Source organism: Furipterus horrens, unplaced genomic scaffold, assembly GCF_987537825.1.
Source record: "Furipterus horrens unplaced genomic scaffold, mFurHor1.1.pri manual_scaffold_2, whole genome shotgun sequence".
Taxonomy (NCBI): Eukaryota; Metazoa; Chordata; class Mammalia; order Chiroptera; family Furipteridae; genus Furipterus; species Furipterus horrens.
This window is the reverse complement of record NW_028327172.1, coordinates 161862013-161887740: the sequence shown is the minus strand read 5'-3', so window position 1 is coordinate 161887740 and position 25728 is coordinate 161862013. Positions and strand designations below refer to the sequence as shown.

At 36.2% G+C, this 25728-nt stretch overlaps 1 protein-coding gene across 1 annotated transcript in view; it reads left to right on the top strand.

The window, feature by feature from the left end:
• Positions 1 to 8573: 8573 nt before the first annotated feature.
• Positions 8574 to 25728, top strand: part of LOC150019839 (caspase-1-like) — a 44767-nt gene continuing 27612 nt past the window's right edge. Inside the window, exons 1-4 of the mRNA XM_090268074.1 lie at positions 8574 to 8669; positions 9928 to 10212; positions 12671 to 12759; positions 20054 to 20227. Coding sequence (XP_090124200.1) covers positions 8663 to 8669; positions 9928 to 10212; positions 12671 to 12759; positions 20054 to 20227 — 555 coding nt within the window. The 5' untranslated portion in view covers positions 8574 to 8662. The remainder of the gene's footprint in view (positions 8670 to 9927; positions 10213 to 12670; positions 12760 to 20053; positions 20228 to 25728) is intronic.

Genomic DNA, 25728 nt, shown 5'->3' with positions numbered 1-25728 from the left:
CTGATGGCAACAACCATAACAATCACATATTTTTTTTAACTTACAATGTACTATAAAGTGAGCTCAAAATCAACAAACCGTATCACTCTTTGCAGTTTCCTTATGCCCTCAACTCTCAGATTTAAAATATTGTATATTTTATAGTTTGTCAAAATTCTTTAAAATTGCTATCAGAGATGAAAGAAATATTCTGGGAGTGATTTGGAATGTTCAAAAATTAGTGGAGCAATCTTTTCCCTTAAATTGAACCTACTTTGTAGAATACACAGTTTTGCCTACTTAGTCAAAACTTCCTGATCATCCAATTGAAATTCTGCTTCCTCCATTGCCTTATTTCCTAACATGTCTTTTTTGGTAGGAATAGTAATGAGCATAAAAATAGGTCTATATTCTAAATACTAGTACCTGTGAATATGTTACAGCTGTGGGGGCTTAAAAAATAATTTTTCTTCTACCTTTCTAATTTTCTTCTGGTTGGACTAATAATCAAATTAACATGAAACAGATTGACAAGAGAAACTTACAAATCTAATACATATGTACATGCAGGGGTGCCATAAGAACATGCAATCTAAGGATGCATTGGCCAATTGAGCTTTCCATGCCATTCTAGACTAAATAGAGGGAGGCAGATTCTAGGATTCCAGAGAGAAAGTAGGCAGTTCATGGGTAAATGAGAAAGAGACATCATGTTTTAAATAAATTCTTGCTGGGCCCCCTAAAAACAATGAGACACAGATGGGAGTCAACAAACTTGCTTGGATCCTGCCTGTTTGCCACTTAATTCACATATGCTAAAGTAAGTAGATAAAGTGAATAACTTCCCTCCTGTGGAGGTCATGGTCAAAAAAATTACAGCCTAGCAAGAATTTGCTTGTATCTCTCAGATCAGTTGCAACCTCAGACAGGTTTTCCTACCTGAATTCCTCTAGGCAGACAGGTTTGGGGATGGGGGGGGTCAAAATTTCTTTCTGAGTTTTTGTTTCTTAAACATAACCAGCTTCAAATCAATATCCCAAAAGCAATATTTTGGGATGTCAAAATCTGGTCCCCTTCACTTATCAGAAGGGACTTTGTAGAACCTTGAGATGGGGAGGACACCCTGTATTACTCAGGCGGACCCATGTGATTACAAGTTTCTTTATAACAAAAAGTGGAAGTCAGGAGAGTCGTATTCATAGAAGTAGATGTAATAAAAGAAGAAGTGGTCACAGTGACAGAAGGCCATGAGCCTAGAAACATGGGTAGCCACTAGAAAGTGGAAAAGGGAAGTGAAAGAATTGCCCCTTAGCACCTCTAGGAGAAACACAGCTCTGCTGACAACTTGATTTCAGTCCAGTAAAATCCACTGTAGACTTTTGACCTCCAAAATCTACAAGAATACATTTTTGCTGTGTTAAGCCACTAGATTTGTAGTAACTTGTTACATATATACCCCCACCACACCCATGTGTGTTTCCTTCATAATATGAACTATAACTTCCAATTATTAGTGTGGACTTATTAACTGTCTCTTTCCTATGAGAATATACATGTTATGAAGCCAAGATTCTATACTTATCCATTCTCACTGAGCACAGTGTATAATATTTAGCAGAGTCACAATAAATACGTTTAAGTGAATTAAGATTAATACAATTTAAGATTGTATTCAGTTGTTCTAGCACCCATGGAATTTATGAGAAAACAATTGCTCAGGACTTTTATTTTTCACAGAAGATATTGCCAAACCTGTTCCTCTAATAGTGTTTACTACCCACCTTGGACAGATTATAATTTTGTTAACATGAATGAATGACTCATATGTCTGAATTTGTTGGTAATCAGTAAAAATATTTAAGGACAAGGACAATACATTATTATTGTTTTGAATCCCTAGATTCTAATTCAGTACCTGACATTTGTTAGATACTCTATAAATATGTATGAATGAATTAAAACAAATGGGGGAATGTGTTATGATTAAATTTTTTGTTTTTTTTGTTTTTGTTTCTTGTCTTTTTTTTAATATGCTTTTTTAATTATGCTGCTACAGTTGCCCCAATTTATTTTCACTTTGTTATCCTCCACCCAGTGATGCCTCTCCCTCCAGTTGTCCCCTGCTCCTTAGTCCATGCCCATTGGTTGTGCATATAGTTCTTCTCAACATCTTCCTGTCTACTCCATTTCCTTCTACTATGCTTAATTCCTGTACCATCTCCCTCCCTCTCCCCACTTCTTCCTCCCTGCTTACCTCTCCCTGTAATGTTCCCCATACCTATAATTCTTTTCCCACTCTTATTGCCTACTTAGTTTGCCTTGTTTCAGTTTTCTAGCTTCTGTTGTTGGTTGTTGTGATACAGAATTCATTTTTATGTTCATAGTTTTGATCCTCTTTCTCCTAAACAAGTCTTTTTAACATTTCATATAACAATGGTTTGGATGTGATGAACTCCTTCAATTTTACTTTGTCCTGGAAGCACTTTCTCTGCCCTTCTATTCTGAATGACAGCTTCACTGGATAGAGTACTCGTGATTGTAGGTTTTTGCTTTTCATTCCTTTGAATACTTCTTGCCAGTCCCTTCTTGCCTGCAGAGTTCTTTTGAGAAATCAGCTGATATTCTTATTGGGACCCCTTTGTATGTAATTCTCTTCTTTTCTCTTGCTGCTTTTAAGATTCTCTCTTTATCCTTAATTTTTGAAATTTTCATTATAATGTCTCTTGGTGTGGTTGTCCCTGGGTCCAGTTTATTTGGAACTCTCTGTGCTTCCTGGACCTGTAAGTTTATTTCCTTCCCCAAGTTAGGGAAGTTCTGCTTCATTATCTTTTCACATAATTTTTCAACTTCTAGTTCTTCTCCTTCACCTTCTGGCAACCTTATGATTTGGATGTTGGCCCTCTTATAGCTGTCTCATTGGTTTCTGAACTTCTCATTTTCCTCACTTTTTCTTTCCTCTTTCTGCACTGGTTGACTGTTTGTTCCTTCCCTACGTTCTGATTTGTTGATTTGATCCGTGGTTTTCTTTCCCTCACCACCAGTTTCATATGTGTTTTCATTCATTTCAGCAGGACTATCCTTCATTCCTTCCATGTCTGGTTTAAGATCTGCTGTCAGGTCTGTAAGCATTTTTATAACCAGAGCTCTAAACAGTGCCTCAGAAAGGTTCCTATCTGCTGAGCTGTTAGATTAGATATTTGCTGTCTGGTCAGCTGTGTCACCGGGATCTCTATCATGATCTGTGCCATCCTGACAGTTTTGTGTTTACCTTTGCTTCCTGGGCAGGGCTGTCACACCTCCTACACTATAGGTGGTGGAGCCCCATGCACTTGTCACAACCAGGTAACCCTTCTCACCACGCTGTGAAGTTTTCTGTGGTGGTGGGGGTCCAAGATGGATTTCTGTCATTCACTCTTCACTGAGAGACTGGGAGCCTCCTCCTCCATCCCCACCCTCTCTGGGCCTCATAGTCCAAGGCAATGGGGGTCTGCCTTCCCCAGCGTTGGAATCGCAAGCTGACAGGTCGGGTCTGCAGCCAAGGGTGTTGCCCAGGCCCTTCTCACCTCCCCTTAAATAAGGGTGTCTGTGCTTACCACTGTCCTGCTGCCATCATTACTGCTGTTGTTGCCAGCACATCTTGACCTCTCCGCCTTGGCTTCACCCCTCCTACCCATCCAGATGAGCATCACTTCCTTATAACTTCATACTTTGAACTTCCATTTATTTTCTGGAACTTCTGGTTATTTTTGGTTTTACAGTAGTTGTATTCCTTCTTAGTCGTGGAGGGAGACAGAGCATGTCAGTCTAGGGCTCAGTCTTGGCCAGAAGTCTTATGATTAAATTTTAAATTCATATTTATCTCTCCTGCAAATATCTTCACAGTTTAATTTTAAATTTCAAATTATTTTTCTGCTTTATCAGATTTTTTCTAAAATTTTATTCACAAATTTGCTATGTTGATATTTATCCTTCTTTCACTCTAAAACATTTGTATTTTATGATATATACAGATTACCCTCTAAATAGCAACCATTGTTTTAGGCAATGTGTAGACATAGAAATGAAGGAGATAGGCAAAATCATACTTTCCTGGGGACATATTTTGTAGCAAAAGGGACAGACAATAAATAAACAGAAAATATTAGTTTTAAATCCTTTGTGAAGAAACCAATTTATTTGGTGTATTGCTCTTTAACAAGTATTCCTTCTTTAAAAATAAATTCCTTTTCCTCCCCACCCTTACTCTTCCTGCCTACTACCTGCACATGAACTAAACTAGCTTAGGTTTTGGGATTGGAAGAGTAAATTTAAATTTGATTTCTACCAGATGTTAACAATGTGGCTTCCTGCAACAGTCTTAATCTAGAGCTTTAATCACCTGTAAAATGGATATATACAACTAACATTTATTACTGAGTATTAAGAGAACAATATTCTTTTGTTATGAAGTATCCACATCAATGCCTGACACTTAGTATATGCTCCTTAAATGCAGTTTCTTTCTCTTTTCACCTGCACACTCAAAATCTTCACATTCTTTAAAGTCCAGAGCACTTTTAAATCCTTCTTTCTCTAAAGTTCTAATCTGGCACTCCCTGTTTGTCCTACCATCTCGTGGATTCTCAACTTTCTTCTATTTTCATATATTTTTTCTTATGCTTATGCTTTTGTCCCCCAGATTATCTTAAGCTTTTTGAAAGCAGACCTTCAATATTACATTTCTTATATTCTTCTAGGTCTTGGCACAATACTCAAGATGAAAGTTGCTTTGCTACTAGAGAAAGCTGGCCCAGGGATGAGAAAAATTGGCTTCTCACTCAGGCTCATCTCATCTCTCTGGCAAGTAAGCAGGCTCATTATTATTCATCAGACAAAGTTGCTATTATTCACCTGGCCCTGTTTAGCTCTCAAGGTGGTTGTAAGGACGCAGTGTAAAAAAGTACAAAAGGAAACTTATGACATGGCACCTGCTTTCAGAGCTGTATACAATAATAACACTAATCTAACAATCAATGCAATCTATTAAGCTTTTACTATGTGCCAGGCATGTGCCATATGACCCACACCCTGTTTCTGAGGCAGCTTGGAATAATGAAGAACCAGATTTTGCTGCCAGACCACCTGGGTTTGAACTTTGGCTCAGCCACTTACTTACTATGTGGACTTGGACAAACTATTTAATCTCTCTGCACCTCAGTTTTCTCATCTATAAAATGGATGTAAAATCATCCATTTCATATAATAATCATGCATATTAAATTAATAAGTAATTGAAATGTGCATGTATATAGCACTATATAAATGTATATTAAATAAATGTTGTCATTTAGCCCAAACAAGCATAATATTATTATCCCCATTGAATAATTAAAGCAATTAAGGATAAACCCAAGGTAACACAACTTGTAAGCCAGAGAGCAGACATTTTGCTCAAAATCTAAAGAGACTCATTGGAAAGTGAGGTTGAGAGAGGGGTACAGCATTTTGCAATGTCTGGAGACATTTTTGGTCATCACCAATGGTGGCAGTGTTTCTGAAACCCAGTGTGTAGAAGCAAGCAATGCTACTGAACATCCTACAATGCACAGGAGAGTCCCCTTCCGCAAAATATTATCTGGCCCAAAATGTTAATAGTGTTGCCAGATAAAACACTGAACAACAGTTAAATAACATATACTTTTCTTAATATAAAAAGATCCAAATACTTCAATAAATATCCTCCATAGAAAACTGGGGACATATTTAACCAGAATTCATGTTTCTTTTTAATACGTTAAATATTGTTAGCTATAAAGTACCTCATTAGCTCTTAACAAAAACTCCATGAATTGATGGTACATAAAATACTCCTATTTATAGTTTACAAAATGAGGCTCAGAAAGGTTAACTTATTTGCTCATGGTCATGGAGCTGGAAAGTGGAAAAGACGAGAGTTAGGATGCATCCATCACTTCACAGTTACTGCTCTCTGTTTTTTCATTTTTTTGGTAAGAACACTTGAGATCTATTCTCAGCAACTTTCAAGTCTCCAATACAGTACTGTAACTATAGTCACTATGCTGTACATTAACTCCCTAGAATTTACTTATCTTATAACTGAAAGTTTATGCCCTTTGCCCAACATTTCCTTATTTCCCCACCTCCTAAGGCCTGGCAACTAACAATTTACTCTATTTCTATGAGTTTAGAATTTTTAGATTTTACATATAACTGAGATCATATAGTATTTGTTTTCTCTGTCTGACTTATTTTACTTAGCATAATGCCTTCAAGATTTATTCATATTATCTCAAATAGCATAATTTCTTTCTCTTCTCTGTGTGTGTGTGTGTATATATATATATATATATATATATATATATATAATATTTTTTATCGGTTTAACTATTGATGGACATGTAGGTTGTTTCCATGTGAGGCTATTAGAAATAATGCTGCAATAAATTGGTGGTTCAGAAATTTTTTGAGTTAGTGCCTTCATTTCCTTCTAATGTATACCCAAGAATGGGATTGCTAAGTCACGTGGTAGTTCTATTTTTTATTTTTTTGAGAAACTTCCATGCTGTTTTCCAGAGTGGCTGTACCAATTTACATTCCCATTAATAGCGTGCAAGGGTTTTATTTTCTCTACATGTTGGTTCTTCTCTACATGGTATCTCTTATCATTTTAATAATAGTCATTCTAACAGCTGTGAGTTGATATCTCACTGGGGTTTTGATTTGCATTTCTCTGATGATTTGTGTTATCAAGGACCTTTTCATGTACCTGTGGGGCCTTTATATGTCATCTTTGGAAAAACTGTCTATTCAGGTCTTCTGTCTATTTTTAAATTATATTATTTGTGTTTTGCTATTGAATAGTATGAGTTTCTTATATATTTTGGATATTAACCCCTTAAACTAAAGGGGTTAATTAATAAAAAAATCTCAAATAACCAAAGTAATCTTGAGAAAGATCAAAGCTGGAAGGCTCACTCTTCCTAATTTCAAACTTTATTTCAAAGATATAATAAAAACTGTATGAGACTGGCATAAAAACAGACATAGATCAGCAAAACAGAAACAAGAACATAGACATGTATGATCAACTAATATTTGAAAGGGAAGTCAAGAATACTCCATATGAGGGGATAGTCTCTACCATAAGTGGTGTAGGGAAAGGTCATTGTGATAGAGGTTAACCTGACCAAAAGCAGCTCCAGAAAAGCTTAAGAGCTTGTTTCAGGGTAGGGGAAGGGTTGAAGGTACATAAAGCACTCACTCCTCTGTATAGGAATTTTCACTGTCTGAGCAGGAAAGTATGTTTTCTCTTTCAACACATGGGAAAACTGAGCTAGCCAAGGCTGATGTGCAATTCACTAAGTGCTGGAATTGTAAATTATTGCCGGAATAAATGTCCTTACCCCTTCCATGGAAAAAAAAAAAATGACAGTGCTCATATTTAACACTTGTGAATAAAATGGAAAGGATTTGGTGTCATTCCTGATGAGCTTTGTGGTATTTTTCATGCCACAATTTGTGAGTTGTAATTGTGGTTTCCCATTTAATTGTAACTGGGCAGAATTTTTTTTTTTTAAATCAGAAGAATTCAATAAAAATACAAATGGTTCAGCAAAAATAAATAATAAATGGTGTAGGGAAAACTAGATATTCACATGCAAAAGAATAAAATTGAATTTCTCTTACACCACGGGCAAAAAATTAACTCAAAATGGATTAGTATTTACATGCAAGATCTGAAACTAAAACTCCTAGAAGAAAACACAGGGAACAAACTCTTTGACTTTGATTTTGGCAATGATTCTTTAGATATGACAATATGTAGCTGAGGAAGAGAATGCCCCCCTTCTGCCCTTCTTTAATTCGTATGGATAGATTAATAAAATTGACACAAAACTAGACTAACATAAATTTTAAAAAAAATTAAATACATGTGCATAGGAGAATCACAATATGATGTTCAGATCATAAAATGAGGTTCAAAGAAATGATAAAATTAGACACTTTTTAGACAAAAAAATAGTAAATTTGTGAGAAATTGATAGGACAAAGAAAGTTAGTGCTCATGAGAAGGGAATCTGCAAAAGGATTGGGTTTAAGTAGTAAATAGTAAAGGCCTTACTGGGTTTGTTTATACAGCCTTTTTTGACTCTGGATTTAATAATCCTTTAATAAGGTTGTCTCAGCCCTCAGGCACAGGGAGGGCATCCATCACATGCAGAGTCATTTCCTGCATTTAGAGAGACAAACTAGCTAGAGCGTTCCTCTGACTCCTGCTTTTCAAGTGATTTTAATTCAAAATTATCAATATGACATTGAAGAATATCTTGAGATGACCTGCTCCAACAACACCAAAAGCAAATGCAACAAAAGCAAAAATAATCAAGTGAGAGTAGGTCTAACTAAAAAACTTCAGTATTGCAAAGGGATCTCCAAAATAAAAAGGCAACCTACAGAATTCTTCCTCATTCTTTCGTAAGAAGGTATCCTGAGAGATGATATCAGGGTCTCATTTAAAAAAAAAAAAAAGGCATGCCTATGTATATAGCCATTCATATGCACAATGCAATAGTTATGTCTCAAGATGTGAACAGGGCCTGCCCAACAAGAAAATCCTGATTGTTCTGAGTATTTGTTTTTCTTTGCTTTTTTCCTGATTCCTGAGAAGAGAGCCACGAATATCATGGCTGGTAATGTTTTGTTTTGTTTTATTAGGTTGTATTAATGCAGGTGTCCTGGGAGTCTAGGGAACTGAGGGTCCATGACCCCACTCTGGGTTTTTGGCTTCCTGCAGGGTAGAATTCAAATATAAGACAGCACAGAGTTTAAAGTGAAAGTGAGTTTATCAGTGAAGCAGTGAGACAGAGAATGGGCTACTTCGTGGGCAGAGAAGCCCCTATTTAGTAGAATTTTCTACTTTTATTATGTTCATTAATTAAGGGGTAGAGTATTCAATTAAAGAAAGGAATATTCAGGACCTTCCCAGGGAAATGGGTGATTTCTTGGAGGAGCTTCATTGACTATTTTTGTCTTTATATCTTCTTCCCATTTCCATTTCTTTCCATTTCTAGCTGGGTGTGTTGTATAGCATGATAATGTATTACAATGAATGTGTATTGAAACTAAGGGTCAACCTAAAGTGAAATTAGTCCTTATGTTGATTGAGCCGGTATCTGTCTATTTTTAGCCATAAATCTGGGGATGGGTGGAGGGTGAGCTGGTCTTCTTGAAGCTCCTGCAGCTGTTCTGCCATATAACTTTATCTCAGTATCTTTAGAGGATATATCTTGGGGATAAAATAGATTTAATTTTTTTTTTTACTAGGTTTTGTCTAGTTTGTGTGAGCAATATTTAGTTGGAAAAGAAAGGAAGATGTTTTTGTTTCATCAATATTCTTTCATGTTTTGAGGTATGAACCATAAGCTAGCTAAGTTTTTTGGTGTTTCAGAGGGAAAAGTAAGCAGCATGAAAGTATGGCCTTATTTTCTGAGGTTTTGTGTCTGTGCATGAGTGTATTTTCCCTGAATGCCCAAATATCCAAATATGATTGAAGTTCAGAATCTGCATGGCAAGATCACCATGGGCTATTGTTCCTAAGTAAGAGAATAAAGATGACATGAATGTGACCATTATTGATTCTGTTTTCCACAAACATAATCATCAGAGTAATAGCTCCTTGAGTCCTACCTGTAACTCACCAAAGCAAAACAATGAGAACAACTTGGATAAGCTCAGCTTTACTCTGACATTGCTGGGTTAAAATTCTGGGAGTGGGCACCCATGGGCTTATAAAAAAATGGAAGTGATCTTGGATACAGTAAATAATCCATTTTTGGAACATTTAACCTATAAAGAAGAAATACAGAAAAAAGAGTATCTCAGTTACTGAGGTAACAGTGATGTTTCTTAACTTGTTTATAAGTCTCAACCTTTTTGTGTTCCCAACAGATAAGAGACTAACTGAAAAAAGAAAAATATTCATTAATTCAGTATCTGAAGATACACTTAATAAGTTGCTGGATGATGTCCTAAGTGAAAAGGTGCTAAACCAAGAGGAGAGCGAAAAAATAAAAAAGGGAAGTGTTACAACTATAGCTAAGGCCCGTGACTTGATTGACTTCGTGGTTCCCAAAGGGCCCCATGCCAGCCAATTATTTATAGGCTATATCTGCAAAAGAGATTCCACTCTTGCTTCCAAGTTGGGATTTTCTTCAGATGAGATTCCTCAATTTTGTGTAAAGGGTGTCTCAATTTGCCCTTGTAGCTTGGCATTCAGTATCTGCTTTCTTACTGACTTGCTAAATAATAAATAATTCATTAGCTTTTAACCTCATATGTCCTCAACTGTAGGCTCCCATTCATTTTCTTCAGATGAGGCTGACCTGCTCCCTCTGTTCTTCCTTAGTCCCTGCAAAATTTTCCCAGTTCTCTGCTTTATGTCCAGACCATATCTTACTCTTAAAGTATTTTTCTATTATAGGAAAGTAATTTAATTCTATAAAATAGCTTGGAAAACTTCATTCTAATCTTCCTAAGTAAATAAAAGACAAAAACCTTTATTTTGGTCATTGACAGTAGGCTCTTATAGTTCATGAAGGCTCTTGAAGAAAAATTAAAAGCAGTTTCCCAGCCCCTACTCTTTACTTACTTGATTTATATATGTTTTTAATATTTCTCTGACCACATGCGTCTCCTCTACCTAAAATACAATAAATAACTAAATTTTTCCAATAATGATAGAACCAACATGTCATCTCTTCTACAAAAGCAAAGGGTCATTGTTTTTCTTAATTTTTTTTACAGCTGGATATCCTAGAAACATTTCTCATAGTCTTCACTGTGCCAAATCCAAATCTGTTTCTTCAGAAAAGATACTAAATACTAATGGCAATAGTGAAAGTAATAAGGTACAAAATAGAGCACTTAATAAAATGACTTTCCATAACTTGAAAAATGTTACCATCCCATATTACTAAGGCCAAAGTCCACAATTCCTAATTTGGCACTTATTCTGGCTCTCTAATCCAGCTTCTATCTCATTTTGCATGGCTCTCCATGTTACATTGTGTTCCTCCTAATAGAACACACTCATTCTTTTTTAAAAGGCCTTGTACTAGGATCCACACTCAGTTTATAAAACAACTTAGGTCAAAATTTAACCTGAATTTTTAAAACTCACCAATTCATTAATTTATTCATATATTTGTCAACAAAAACTTTGAGTAACTATTGCCAGTTATTCTTTTTCACCTTGGGTATTTATAACTTTAAAATGAGACTCACATAGATTTGACTTGAGTGAGGAGGAGATAGTAATTAGAAATAAAAAATAATTAACATGTTTGTAGAGATTGATAAAAGCTACAAAGAAAAACAAAAGATGACAATGGGATAGGTTAGACTAGAAGATGGCTGGAATGCTACCCACATTAGGTAGTCAGTTAAAGTTATGCTACTGCTGTGAATGACAAAAGCCAGTTTTATGTAAGTCTAGGGGAAAAGAAAACACAAATAGGGAGGATGGTAAGTGCAAAGGTCTCAAGAAGCAATAGGAATGAGTTGTTTGAGAAACACTGAAAAACTAGATATTGTAAGCAAGAATAGAACAAAGTTAAGTTTGAGCAGTGACCTGATCATATAGATTTTCAAATGGCATGTTCAAGTCACATGGACATTATTTTAACTGTGATGAAAAGCCACTGGAGTGTTTCATTCAGTGCAGTATAATTTCCCAGAAGGCAAAGTTAATTCAAGGATGGAGGAATTGTTAACATTTTAAGTGTCTCCTCAGAGAAGAGATTGTAACTTGTTTGATGATGTATATGATTATGATTTAAGTTGTATTCTTGAGGATATTTATGTTGGTATTTTTGCAGAATTTTTTCTCTTGAGCACATTGAACTAAGGCAGAAAGTACAATGGATAAACTTCGGAATTGAAGAAAGAGAAAAAGTCCTATGTGCCTTTTTTAAAGACCATTCTGGTCATTATTAGGGAAATGGAATGGAGTAAGATAAGAGTAGATGTGCAAAAGTAAAATTCAGGCTGTTTTAGTGATCCATATGAGAGAATATTGGTGCTGGGAATGTGAACATATCAGTGTGGAGGTGAGGACTTATGTATATGATACATTTTGATGTAGACTTAACAGAATATGCTGATGGAAGGGATCAGGGGATGAAATGGGTAGAGGGTGAGGGAGATAGTGGAATCAATAAAACCTCTAGGTGTACAGCTTGGGCAAATGAGTAAATAGTAGTGTCATTTATTAAGAAGCAGGAACATGAGAGAAAATCATTTAGGAGGACTTTATTAGACCTTCTTTCCGTCTAGTCTTTACTAAGTAGTCACATGCATACATTTCTGCATCTTGGGTAGAACTCATAATTAAATAAGTTTCCTCACAAAAAAGCTATCTCTGTTGCCTGGCCATAATTCACCTCTGTTTACAAAATGTTGGACAAAATTATGACACTTACAAGCTAAGATATCTTCTTGCAAAATTTTCTTCCATCTTTTAATAGAATAAGTGCCTTTCTCTAATTGTTTCTATGGTGATATAGGGTATAGGGCCCAATAATAAAGCCATTTACCAGATACCACAATTCTAATTATACCATGTGTTTAAAACTCTTACAGAACCTCTATAACAATCATTATTATATCACATGTTTTAAAACTTGTACAGAAGCTCCTGCAACATCCGAAGAATCCATAGACCAACTCAAGCTTTGTCCTCGTGAAAAATTCCTGGAACTATGCCAAAAGGACACTAGAATGGTAAGATAATCAATGCATGGAATAAGGGTAAAATGAAGTGGAAATGTTCCTTACATAATTTTTTCAAGTGATGTCTTAAGCCACTAAAATAATTAATAATGCCCTGGCTGGTGTGGCTCAGTGGACTGAGTGCTGACATATGAACTGAAAGGTTGCCAGTTTGATTCCCAGTCAGGGCATATGCCTGGGTTGTGGGCCGGGTCCCCAGCTGGGGGCACATGAGAGACAACCACATATTGATGTTCCTCTCCCTCTCTTTTTTCCTCCCTTCCCCTTTCTCTAAAAATAAATAAATAAAATGTTTTACAAAATAAACTAATAAATAATTATAGATAGGTAATTTCATGTTATTAAGAGAATTAGATAGGTAATAATGAGTTAATAATGCTACAATGTATTATTAAACTGACATACCCCTTATACAGACATGTAGGTTTAATTATTATCAACAGAGAGGGAAGATGGTGGAGGAGTGAGGGGAGGCTGCACTCTCAGGCTCCTGACACCTGTCTGTAGTTTGGACTAATTGCAGACAGAACATCTCAGTGAGCAGCTGGACACTGGCAGGAGTTGAGCCTTGGCACTGCTGAATTAGAGAAAAACATCTGGGAACAACCTGTTTAGTGAGGATAGTGGAAGAAAAAGGAATGAAACGGGATTCCTGACTGAGGTGGCTGCCTGAGCTGCGGCTGAAAGGACACAAAGGCTTTTTGGTGACCACAGGCTTCCCCAGGGGGGAGTCAGGAGGAAAGCGGATCTCTGCCCGCTGGCAGAGACGGAACTCGACCAGGCGGCATTGGCGCTGGAAGACGGGAGACAGCGTGCTGCTGAGCAAGTGAAATTGTAATTTTTCCTTTATATTTTTCTCTTGTGAACTGCGGAGAGGTGGGGAAAGTTTGGGGGTGATAGGACATTCTTGAGGAGCGCAGGTGTAGGAGTGCACTCACCCACTCCCCAGCCCTCCCCTTGGGTTGCGGGCGCAGATAGGGAAGTGTCCTCATTCACTGGCCCAGGTACGCAAGGCCATGAGTCCAGGTGCCCCTCGGACACACCCCAACAGACATAAGATCAGTGCCCCAACGGGTGCAGGGAGGGCCTACTGGATACACAGAAGACTGTGCGCAGTCGCCCCTGGCCAGCTCCAGTGGGTGCCAGGCCCGAGTGCCAGGCCAGAGTGCAAAGCATTTGCTCAGGCTCTGCTTGTGCCTGCCCAGGCGGGTGCAGGAATGGTGGGCGTCTGCGGCACCGGAACTGCAGGCAGCAGTGACTCACCAGCACTCACTTCTACTGAGCACAAGTGTTCGGGGCCCCGCCCTAAGAGGCGAGAGACCAACTCCCAGATCGCTGCACGGCAGGCCTGAGGCAAGCTCTCAGGCTGCCTTACCGTCTCACAGGCGTGCCTGCAAGGACACCTTGGCTAGCTCCAACAGGCACTGAAGGAACGCGCAGTGTGAGGGCCCACTGCTGCAAGGAACAGGAACCTCTGACCCACTTCATTAGACCAGCTGTGGATACAGAAAAACAAACAACACACGAAGGCTGAACTGACATCTCCACAAAAGAATTAAAGATAAAGTGGATAGAGTGACTCTCAATCAACTAGCCAGAAGGAAGATCCTAACAAAAAGCATCTGAAATATAACCAGACAGCATAAACAAACGACATAAAAGGTACACCAAGAACATCAGGCTCAGAAGATCAAAGAGACTGCACCACTGAAACCCTTAGATCTACCATAAAGAATCTCATACCACAAAGGTGGGAAGGCAAAGCAGACAATCCAAGTAACAAAAACAAACAAGAAGAATCCAACATGGTAAGATGCAGAAACAACCTCTCAATGAAAAGGAAAGAGGAATCCCCAGAAAGAGAGGTAGATGGAATAGACATAGCCCAAATGTCAGACATGGAATTCAAAACAATGGTGGTGAAGAAGCTCAATATACTCAACAACCTTAAAAACAACTATGACAGCCTCCAAGGAAGTTACCAACAGCTCCAAGAAAATTACAGGGAACTTGCAGAGAACTACACCAGCATAAAAAAAAGACATAGAAACTATCAACAAGAACTAGGAAGAAATGAAGAATGCAATCTCTGAACTGAAAAACACAGTAGAATCAGGCAAAAACAGACTAAACGAAGCAGAGGATCGGATTAGTGAGTTAGAAGATAACGTAGGAAAAAATTCTCAGATGAGAGAGCAAAATAAAAAAAGATTAAAAAAGTATGAAGAAGAGGTAAGGGAGTTACAGGATAGCATAAGGAAGAACAATATAAGAGTAATTGGAATTAAAGAGGGATCAGAAGAACAAGGAATAGGTAAACTGAGAGGAGAAATAGTGACAGAAAATTTTCCCAACCTGATGAGAGAAAAAGTTATGCAAGTCCAGGAAGCACAGAGAGTTCCAATAAAGAGGAACCCCCAAAACCCACTCCAAGGCACATCATAGTTAAAATGGCAACATTCCAAGACAAAGAGAGAATCCTAAAAGCAGCAAGAGAAAAACAGCAAATAACTTACAAGGGAGCTCCAATAAGGCTATCAACAGATTTCTCAACAGAAACACTACAAGCCAGAAGAGAATGGTCAAAAACATTTCAAGCAATGAAAAACAGAGGCCTACGACCAAGAATACTCTATCCAGCAAGGCTCTCATTCAAAATAGAAGGTGAAATAAGGAGTTTCTCAGACAAAGGAAGACTAAAAGAATACATCTCCACCAAACCAGCATTGCAAGAGATGCTAAAGGGAATATTCCAAGAAAAAGGAAGAGAAAAAACAAAAAAAGAGTAGAGGAACAGAGGTACAAAAAGAAATGAATAACTACACGTCAATAATAACCTTAAATGTAAATCGATTAAATGCTCCCATTAAAAGACACAGGGTAACGTAATGGATAAGAGAACAGAACCCACATATTTGCTGTCTACAAGAAACACACCTCAAAACAAAAGATTTACATAGACTGAAAGTAAAGGGATATAAAAAAATATTCCAAGCAAACGGACCCGAAAAAAAAGCTGGGGTAGCAGTCCTCATATCAGACAAAACGGATTTCAAAGCAAGGGCAATAAAAAGAGACAAAGAATGACATTTCATAATACTTAAATGAACAATCCATCAAGAAGATATAACACTGATAAACATATATGCACCCAACATAGGAGCACCCAAATACGTAAAGAAAATACTAGAAGACCACAAAAAGGATATTAACAACCACACACTCATAGTAGGGGATTTCAGCACTCCATTATCAACAATAGACAGATCATTGAAGCAAAGAAACACCAAGGATATACAGGCATTGAACAACACACTAAACCACATGGACTTAACTGATATATATAGAACTTTTCACGCCAAAGAAGCAAAATATACATTTTTTCAAAGGCACATGGGATATTTTCAAAGATAGACCACATAATAGGACACAAAACAAGCCTCAACAAATTCAAGAAAATTGAAATCATATCAAGCATGTTTTCAGACCACAATGCCTTGAAACTAAAAATCAACCTCAGAGAAAAAAAATCAAAGACATCCAAACTCATGGAGAATGAATAACACGCTATTAAATAATGAATGGGCTAACAATGACATCAAAGAGGAAATCAAGAAATTTCTAGAAACTAATGGTAATGAACACACAACAGCCCAAAACCTATGGGACACAGCAAAAGCAGTCCTAAGAGGGAAGTTCATAGCAATACAGGCATATCTGAAAAGGATAGAAGAATCTCAAATAAAAAATCTAACCACAATGCTACAAGAACTAGAAAAACAACAAACAAAGCCTAGGGCAAAAAGAAGAAAGGAAATCATCAAGATCAGAGCAGAATTAAACGACATAGAGACTAAACAAACAATCCAAAAAATCAGCAAAACTAGGAGCTGGTTCTTTGAAAAAATAAAGAAAATCAAAAAGCCTCTAGCCAGACTCATCAAGAAAAAAAGAGATAAGACCCAAATAAACAAAATCAGAAATGAAAGAGGAGAAATCACGACTGATACCTCAGAAATACAAACAATTGTAAGAAATTACTACAAACAACTGTATGGAAAGAAATTTGAAAACCTAGAAGAAATGGACAAATTTCTAGAAACATATAACCTTCCAAAGCTGAATCAAGAAGAAGTAGAAAGTCTCAACAGACCAATAACAAAGAAGAAATTGAAACAGTAATCAAAAATCTCCCTGCACACAAAAGCCCTGGACTAGATGGCTTCACAGGCGAATTTTACAAAACATTTAGGGAAGAACTAACTTCTACCCTCCCCAAACTATTCCAAAAAATCCAAGAAGAGGGAAAAATTCCAAACTCTTTCTATGAAGCCAGTATTACCCTAATCCCCAAACCAGGTCAAGACACAACAAAGAAAGAAAACTACAGGCCAATATCACTGATGAACATAGATGCTAAAATCCTCAACAAAATATTGGCAAACAGGATCCAGCAATACATCAAAAAGATCATACACCATGATCAAGTGGGATTCATCCCAGGGATGCAAGGATGGTTTAATATTCACAAATCCGTAAATATAATACATCATCTAAACAAAATGAAAGACAAAAATCACATGATCATATCTATAGATGCAGAAAAAACATTTGATAAAGTACAACACCCATTTATGATGAAAACACTCAGCAAAATGGGAATAGAGGGAGCATACCTTAACATAATTAAGGCTATATATGAGAAGCCTGAAGCCAACATCATACTCAATGGACAAAAACTGAGAGCATTCCCCCTGAAATCAGGAATGAGACAAGGCTATTTACTCTCTCCACTTCTATTCAACATAGTGTTGGAAGTCCTAGTCACAGCAATCAGACAAGACAAAGAAATAAAAGGCATCCAAATCGGGAAAGAAGAAGTAAAACTATCGCTATTTGCAAATGACATGATAGTATACCTAGAAAACCCTATAAACTCCACTAAAAGACTACTCGATATAATAAGTGAATTTGGCAAAATAGCAGGGTATAAAATAAACATACAGAAATCTAAGGCATTTCTGTACACTAACAATAAAATATTAGAGACAAAGGCAAAAAAGAAAATACCATTTACTATAGCAACAACAAAATAAAATACGTAGGAATAAACTTAACCAAAGAGATAAAAGACCTGTACACTGAAAATTACACAACAATGAAGAAAGAAATTAAGGAAGATATAAATAAATGGAAGCAAATACCATGTTCTTGGATGGGAAGAATCAACATCATCAAAATGGCCATACTACCCAAAGCAATTTACAGATTCAATGCAATCCCTATTAAAGTACCAATGACATATTTCACTGACCTAGAACAAATCCTCCAAAAATTCATATAGAACCAAAAAACACCCCGAATAGCAAAAGCAATCTTGAAACAGAAGAACACAGCAGGAGGAATCACGATACCAGACATCAAACAATACTACAAAGCCACTGTGATCAAAACAATCTGGTACTGGCATAAGAACAGACACATAGATCAGTGGAACAGAATAGAAATCCCAGAAATAAACCCAGGCCTCTATGGTCAACTAATATTTGATAAAGGAGGAAGGAACATAAAATGGAGTGAGAAGAGCCTCTTTAACAAATGGTGCTGGGAGAACTGGACAGGGACCTTCAAAAAAATGAAACTAGACCACCAACTTATACCACACACAAGAATAAACTCAAGATGGATTAAAGACTTAAATGTAAGCTGTGAGACCATAAAAGTCCTAGAAGAAAACATAGGCAGGAAACTTTCAGATATCCCACGTAACAATATCTTCATGGATACATCTCCTAAAGCAAGAGAAATAAAGGAAAAAATTAACAAATGGGACTACATCAAACTAAAGAGTTTCTGCTCAGCCAAAGAAAACATCAGCAAGATGAAAAGGAAACCAACCATATGGGAAAACATATTTGCCAATGATATCACAGACAGGGGACTGATCTCCAAAATATATAAAGAGCTTATATGACTCAACATCAAGAAAACAAAAAACCCAATTAAAAAATGGGCAAAGGACCTGAAAAAACACTTCTCCAAAGAGGACATACAGAAGGTCCATAGGCACATGAAAAAATGCTCAACATCATTGGCCATCAGAGATATGCAAATAAAAACCACAATGAGATACCACTTTACACCTTTCAGAATGGCCATCATCAACAAATCAACAAACAGCAAGTGCTGGCGAGGATGTGGAGAAACAGGAACCCTACTGCACTGTTGGTGGGAATGCAGACTGGTGCAGCCACTATGGAAAACAGTATGGAAATACCTCAAAAAACTAAAAATGCAACTGCCTTTTGAACCAGCGATTCCACTGCTAGGATTATACCCAAAAAATCCTAAAACCCTAATTCAAAAAAACTTATGCACCCTTATGTTCATAGCAGCCCTGTTTACAATAGCTAAATGCTGGAAACAGCATAAGTGCCCATCTGTAGATGAGTGGCTCAAAAAACTGTGGTATATTTACACAATGGAATACTATGTAGCAGAAAGAAAGAAGGAACTCTTGTCATTTGCGACAACATGGATGGAACTAGAGAGAATTATGCTTAGTGAAATAAGCCAGGCAAGGAAAGTAAAATACCATATGATATCACCTAATACAGGAAACTAAAGAGCAATACAAACAAACGAACTAAATAGGACAAAGAGTAGAATAGTAGTCAGTAGGGGGGAGGGCGGAGGGAGAGAAAGGGGAAGGGTCTAATCAAGGAACTTGTATAAATGACTCATGGACATGGACAATGGGGAGGGATATGATTGTGGGAGAAGGGATGGGCTGGGTGGGGGGAGCCATGGGGGAAAAATGGGACAACTGTAATTGAAAAACCAAAAAATAAAAGAAAGAAAAAGAAATAAAAATATAAAAAAATAATTATGGTCACCATAGACAAGTAGGCGGAGAATGTTTTTAATATTCAAAATATTTGAAATGGATTTTAAATATTAGATATTTTGGTTAAATGTAAAAAAGGCAAGAAGGAAAGAGAGACAATATTCTAGTGCACTCCATAAAACCATTCCATAAAATGCCCACATCTGCTCTTGTTCACCACTTTCGGATTTCACTCTTTTAATCACACCCAAGTTAGAGTCCATTATCCATTTCCCACTGCTTTCTTCAGAAATTCTATCTTCTATCAATTAGTAGAGAGTAAAGTATTAGCAAAAGTTAGAAGACAAACAATGGTTGTCATATTCTTGAGAGAGTAACTGACTATGCTGTGGAAATGAGGAAAAATTATGATGTATTTAACTTGTCTTTGTTATGCAGATTTATCCAATAAAAGAGAAGGAGGGCCGCACTCGTCTGGCCCTCATCATCTGTAACGCTGAGTTTCACTACCTCCCAAGGCGTAGTGGGTCCAACCATGACATCATTGGAATGAAGAAGCTGCTCGAGGACCTGGGCTACAGTGTGCATGTGAAAGAGAATCTCACAGCCAGAGTAAGAGTCACTTTCCTGTGTAGTACATATAAACCCATATGCTCATATACCTTTAATAGCTAGCTTTGTGATATGGGGCCATTTATTTAAATTCTCTGGAACTTGCTTTATTAAATTTCAAAATAAAAAAGTTAAAGGTGGTATCTATAATTATCTGTGCTCCCTTTGAGTGGTATATGTGTACTCATATCTTTCAGCCACAATGCTGTGATTATTAGTGTGGTTATTTTTATTATTTTTAAACCAAAAACTGCTCACTTGACTTTGTGTAGGACACACACACAACCACACTTCGTTCCAGAGTGTGGTGATGTGGTGATAGCTGGAGGAGGAAATCCATCACCCAGAAGGCACTGTAGTCATAGAGGACACAGCCAGTGACAGAACAGTGGTAACACTGGGGTATGAGGCATGTGGAGGGGTAGAGTGTCCCAACTCCTCTCTTCTACGGCTCTCCAATTACCTCAGATCTTCTGCTAGTGCCTCCTATTGGCCAAACACAATTTGAAGTTTATTGACAAGAAAGCTCAGCCTGGTCTATGATCCAAAGAGCCACCAAATAAAAAAGATAAGAGCAATATATGGGTTCAGGGTTTGAAAGTAAAAATAAGCAACAGAACAGAGTGACATCAGAGAAGGTAGAGGACTACAAAGTGCCAGAACTCCATCACGCTCTTCACCTGCAGAACAAATGTACTGACAGAAACAATCTGAAGTAACTACTATGGGATTCTGGAGTTTATTTGAACACTTACAACTTCCAGGGAAGATCTTGACTAAGTGGACACTAATTTCAATCAGTTTTAGCTGTGAGAACAGTGGTGAATACCCATTGCTCATTCTCCAGTCCTGTGGCAGGCAGCTGTGGGGACTACAACCTACATTTATGGTGTCGCCCAATTCATCCAGCATCAACAATAAGGACATTCTCCTCCGAATATTAGGGTCTGTGTTCTGATGGTATTGCTGCTTTAGGCTACTGTGTGGTGGACACAGAATTGGATGCCATTGCTTCAATCCCCACAAACTAAACTGGATTCCAGAATATTTAAAGGAGCTGTACCTGTTTGTTTGTTATTGACATTCATAAACAACTGTGAATATGGGAGAATTTAGAAAACTATACTCAGGTATTCAGAAAGGACCTAGGAAAACCGAGCTTTCACCTCACACTAATATCTGGCACAGAGATGCACTAAAATAACAACAACAACAACAAAGCTGCAAATCCTGGGGTAAGAGAAGCTGAGTTCAAAATTATATAAAATTAAAATATCCAGTTTTTAACAAAAAATCACAATGCACATGAGGAAGCAGGAAACCACAGACCATTCAAAAGAATACACTATAAGGAAAAAATATCATTTATGAGAAAGCCCAGATGGCAGACTTATTAATAAAAACTTTAAATAACTATCTTAAAGATGCTACAAAGGCTAAAGAAAGACATTGTCAAACACAGGAATAAGATATATGAACAATGTAAGAATATCAATAAGGAGATGAAAATTATGAAAAGAAATCAAAAAGAAATTCTGGAGTTGAAAAGTGTAACTAAGTGGAATAGAAAAACAAGTGTGAAAAATCAATTAAACTAAAATTTGGTTCTTAAAAAAATTCAACAAAATTGACAAACCTTTAGCTAAACTGACAAAGAAAAAAAGATTCAAATAAATAAAATCAGAAATGAAAGAGGAGACTACTCCTGTACTTATGGAAATAAAGACAGATTATAAGAGTACTGTACTATAAATTGTTGTTAACATAAACAAGTGAATAACTTAGATGATGTAGAAATTCTTAGAAACATACAATCTAATAAGACTAAATCATGAAGATACAGAAATTCAAAAATAACCTATACCACTAAGAAGATTAAATTATTAATAAAAAAAAAAAGCAAGACCTTGTAACAAATAAAAATCCTGGACCAGATGTCTTCATTTGTGAATACCAGCAAACATTTAAAGAATTAACACCAGCCCTTCTCAAAATCATTTAAAAATAATGAAGAGAAATGAACAGTTCCTAACATTCTACAAGGTCAGAACTACTCTGATATAAAACTAGATAAAGACATCACAAGAAAAAAATTACATGGTAATATCCCTGATGAATATAGATGTAAAATTCTCAGCAAAATAATATTGAATGGAATATTAAAAGGGTATTTACCCTTGCAGGTAGGAGTTTTTGCAATAATGTAAGAGTCTTTCAACATAAAAAAACAATTAGTGTAATAAATCATATTAATAAAATGAAGGGGAGAAAACACATAATCTCAACTGGTACATAAAATTATGTATGACAAAATCCAACATTCTTTCATGATAAAAACTTTCAGAAAACTAGGAATAGAGAAATTTTCTCAGCATGATAAAGGGTATTTATGAAAAACTCCATGATGAGAGGCTGAAATATTTCCCACTGAGATCAGAAAAATACAAAGGTAACTGTTTCCATTGCTGCTATTTAACATCATGATAGACATTCTAGACAAAGCTATTAAACATAGAAAATACAAATTGTAAATGAAGAGGTAAAATTATCTCCATTCACAGATGACATATTCTATATATAGAAAATCCCAAAGAATTCACAAGAAATCTACTGGACTAATAACCAAATTCATCAAATTTGCAGGGTAGAAGATCAACACACACACAAATTAGTTGTTTCTCTACACCAGCAATCAATACCTGAAAAGAAAATTATAAAAGCCATTTTATTTACAGTAACACCTAAAATATATACTTAAGAATAAATCTAACAAAGGAGGTGAGAGCCTTGTACACTGAAAACTATAAAACAGTTTATGAAAGAAATTAAGGAAGATCTAAATAAGTAAAAATATAACCTATTTTCATAACAATATTGTTAAGATGTTGATACTACCCAACATGATCTAAGGATGCAATAAAATGTTCACCAAATTCCAACAGTTCTTTTTTTTTTTTAGAAATAGAAAAGCCAGTCCTCAAATCATACAGAATTTAAAGGATAACCAAATAACCAAAGCTATTTTGAAAAAGGATAAAGTTGTAGGACTCATTCTTTTCAACTTTGACGTGTACTACAAAGTTACAGTAACTAATACAATATCATACTGGCATAAGGACAGACATATAGGTCAATGGAATATAATAGAGCATCCAGAAATAAACCCTCATATGTATGGTTAATTGATTTTCAACAAGGGTGCAGAGACTATTGAAAAGGGGATAATAAGTCAACAAGGGTGTTGGGAAAATAGGATATACACAAACAAAAGGATAAAATTGGAACTTTACATCATATATAAAATTAATTCAAAATGGGTCAAAGAGCTAAATGGTAAAACTCTTAGTAGAAAACCTTGGATAAAATCTTCATAACATCAGATTTGGAAACAACTTCATGGAAGGTCAAACACACATAAAAGCATGTAATAAAAGGAAAAAGTAGCTAAAGTAGACTTTTGAAAATTAAGAACTTTTTTGCCATAAAGCATACAATCAGGAAAGTGAAAGATAACATATTCAATGGGACAAAATGGTTACATATCTTATATCTAATAAGGGACTAACATTCATAATAGATAAAACTCTTCTAAAATTCAACAACATTTGTAATTTTTGCCCATTGAATATGATGAATATGATGCTGGCAGTGGGTTTGCCATATATGACCTTTATTATGTTGAGGTATTTTCCCTCTATTCCCACATTGCTGAGAGTTTTTATCATAAATCAGTACAGGATTTTATCAAATGTTTTTTCTGCATCTATTGATATGAACATGTGGTTTTTATCCTTCATTTTTTTTATGTGGTGAATCACATTTATTGATTTGTGAATGTTGTACCAAACTTGCATTCCTGGAATAAATCCCACTCGATCATGTTGTATGATCTTTTTGATGCATTGCTGTATTCAGTTTGCTAATATTTTGTTGAGGATTTTAGTGTCTATGTTTATCAGGGATATTCGCCTATAATTATCAGAGAAATGCAAATTAAAACCACAATGGGGTATCATCTCACACCTGTCAGAATGGCTATCAACAAACAAGTGCTGGTGAGGATGTAGAGAAAGGAGAACCCTTTTGCACCATTGGTAAGAATGCAGATTGGTGCAGCCACTGTGGAAAGCAATATGGAGATACCTCAAAAAATTAAAAAGGATCTGCCTTTTGATTCAGCAACCCCACTTCTGGGAATATATCAGAAGGAACCCAAAACACTAATTTGAAGGAACATAAGCACCCGTATGTTCATTGCAGCATTATTTATGATTGCCAAGATATGGAAGCAGCCCAAGTGTCTGTCATTAGAAGAGTGGATAAAACAACTATGAGACATTTGCACAATGTAATACTACTCAGCCGTAAAAAGAAGAAGAAGAAGAAGAAGAAAATTTTACCCTTTGCAATAGTATGGATGGACCTGGAACATGTAATATTAAGTGAAATAAGCTAGTCAGAGAAAGAAAAATACAATATGATTTCACTCATATGTGGAATTTAATGAACAAACTTAATTAATAAGCAAAATAAGGACTGATTCATAGATGGAGAGCATCATGTCAGCTAAGGGAGGAGGTAGAGGTTAGGGGCTGGAAGGATTCAGCAGAAAGAGAAAGAGTGTATGAACTTAAACTATGGTGGAGTGACTGAGCCAGGGAGGAGGATATAAGGGGGCTAAATGGTAATGGAGAAACTACAATAATTTTTTTAACTCAATGACAACAACAAAAATACAAACAACTCAATTCAAAAATTGGCAAAAGATTTGAATAGTCATTTTTCTAAAAGAGATATACAAATGTCCATCTATTATGGAAGTTCAAGTCAAAGAAACAATGAGATAGCACTGCACACCCATTAGATGGGCCATTAGAAACATAGACACACACACAATTATAGGCATTGACAAGGATGTGGTAAAATTGGTAACCTGTGTGTTATTGGTAGAAATGTGGAATAGTGCAGCCAGTGTGGAACACAGTTTGGCAGTTTCTCAAAATGTTATCCTACTATACAACTCATCAATATATATTCCTAGTTATATACCCAAAATAACTGAATGCAGGGATTTGAACAGGTATTTGAATATAGTTGTTCACAAAAGCATTAATCACAGTAGCTAAAAGGCAGAAACAATCCAAGTGTCCATCAACAAATTAATGAATAAATAAAATGCAGTCTATACTTAAAATAGAATATTATTCAGCCATAAAAATGAATAAAATTTTGATATATGAATGGGCCTTAAAAGAAGTATATTTATTGAAATAAGTCAGACACAGAAGAGCAACAACCATTATATAAGTCCACTTATCTGTACTTAGAATATTCATATTCATAGAAAAAGATAACAAAATAAGGTATACTCAGGGTTAAGAGATGGGACAATCTGGGCTTATTGTTTGATAGGTACAGAGGTATTGTTGAGGATAATGAAAAGTTTTCTGTAAAATAACTGTGATGTTTATAGAACACTGTGAATATATTTTATGTCACTC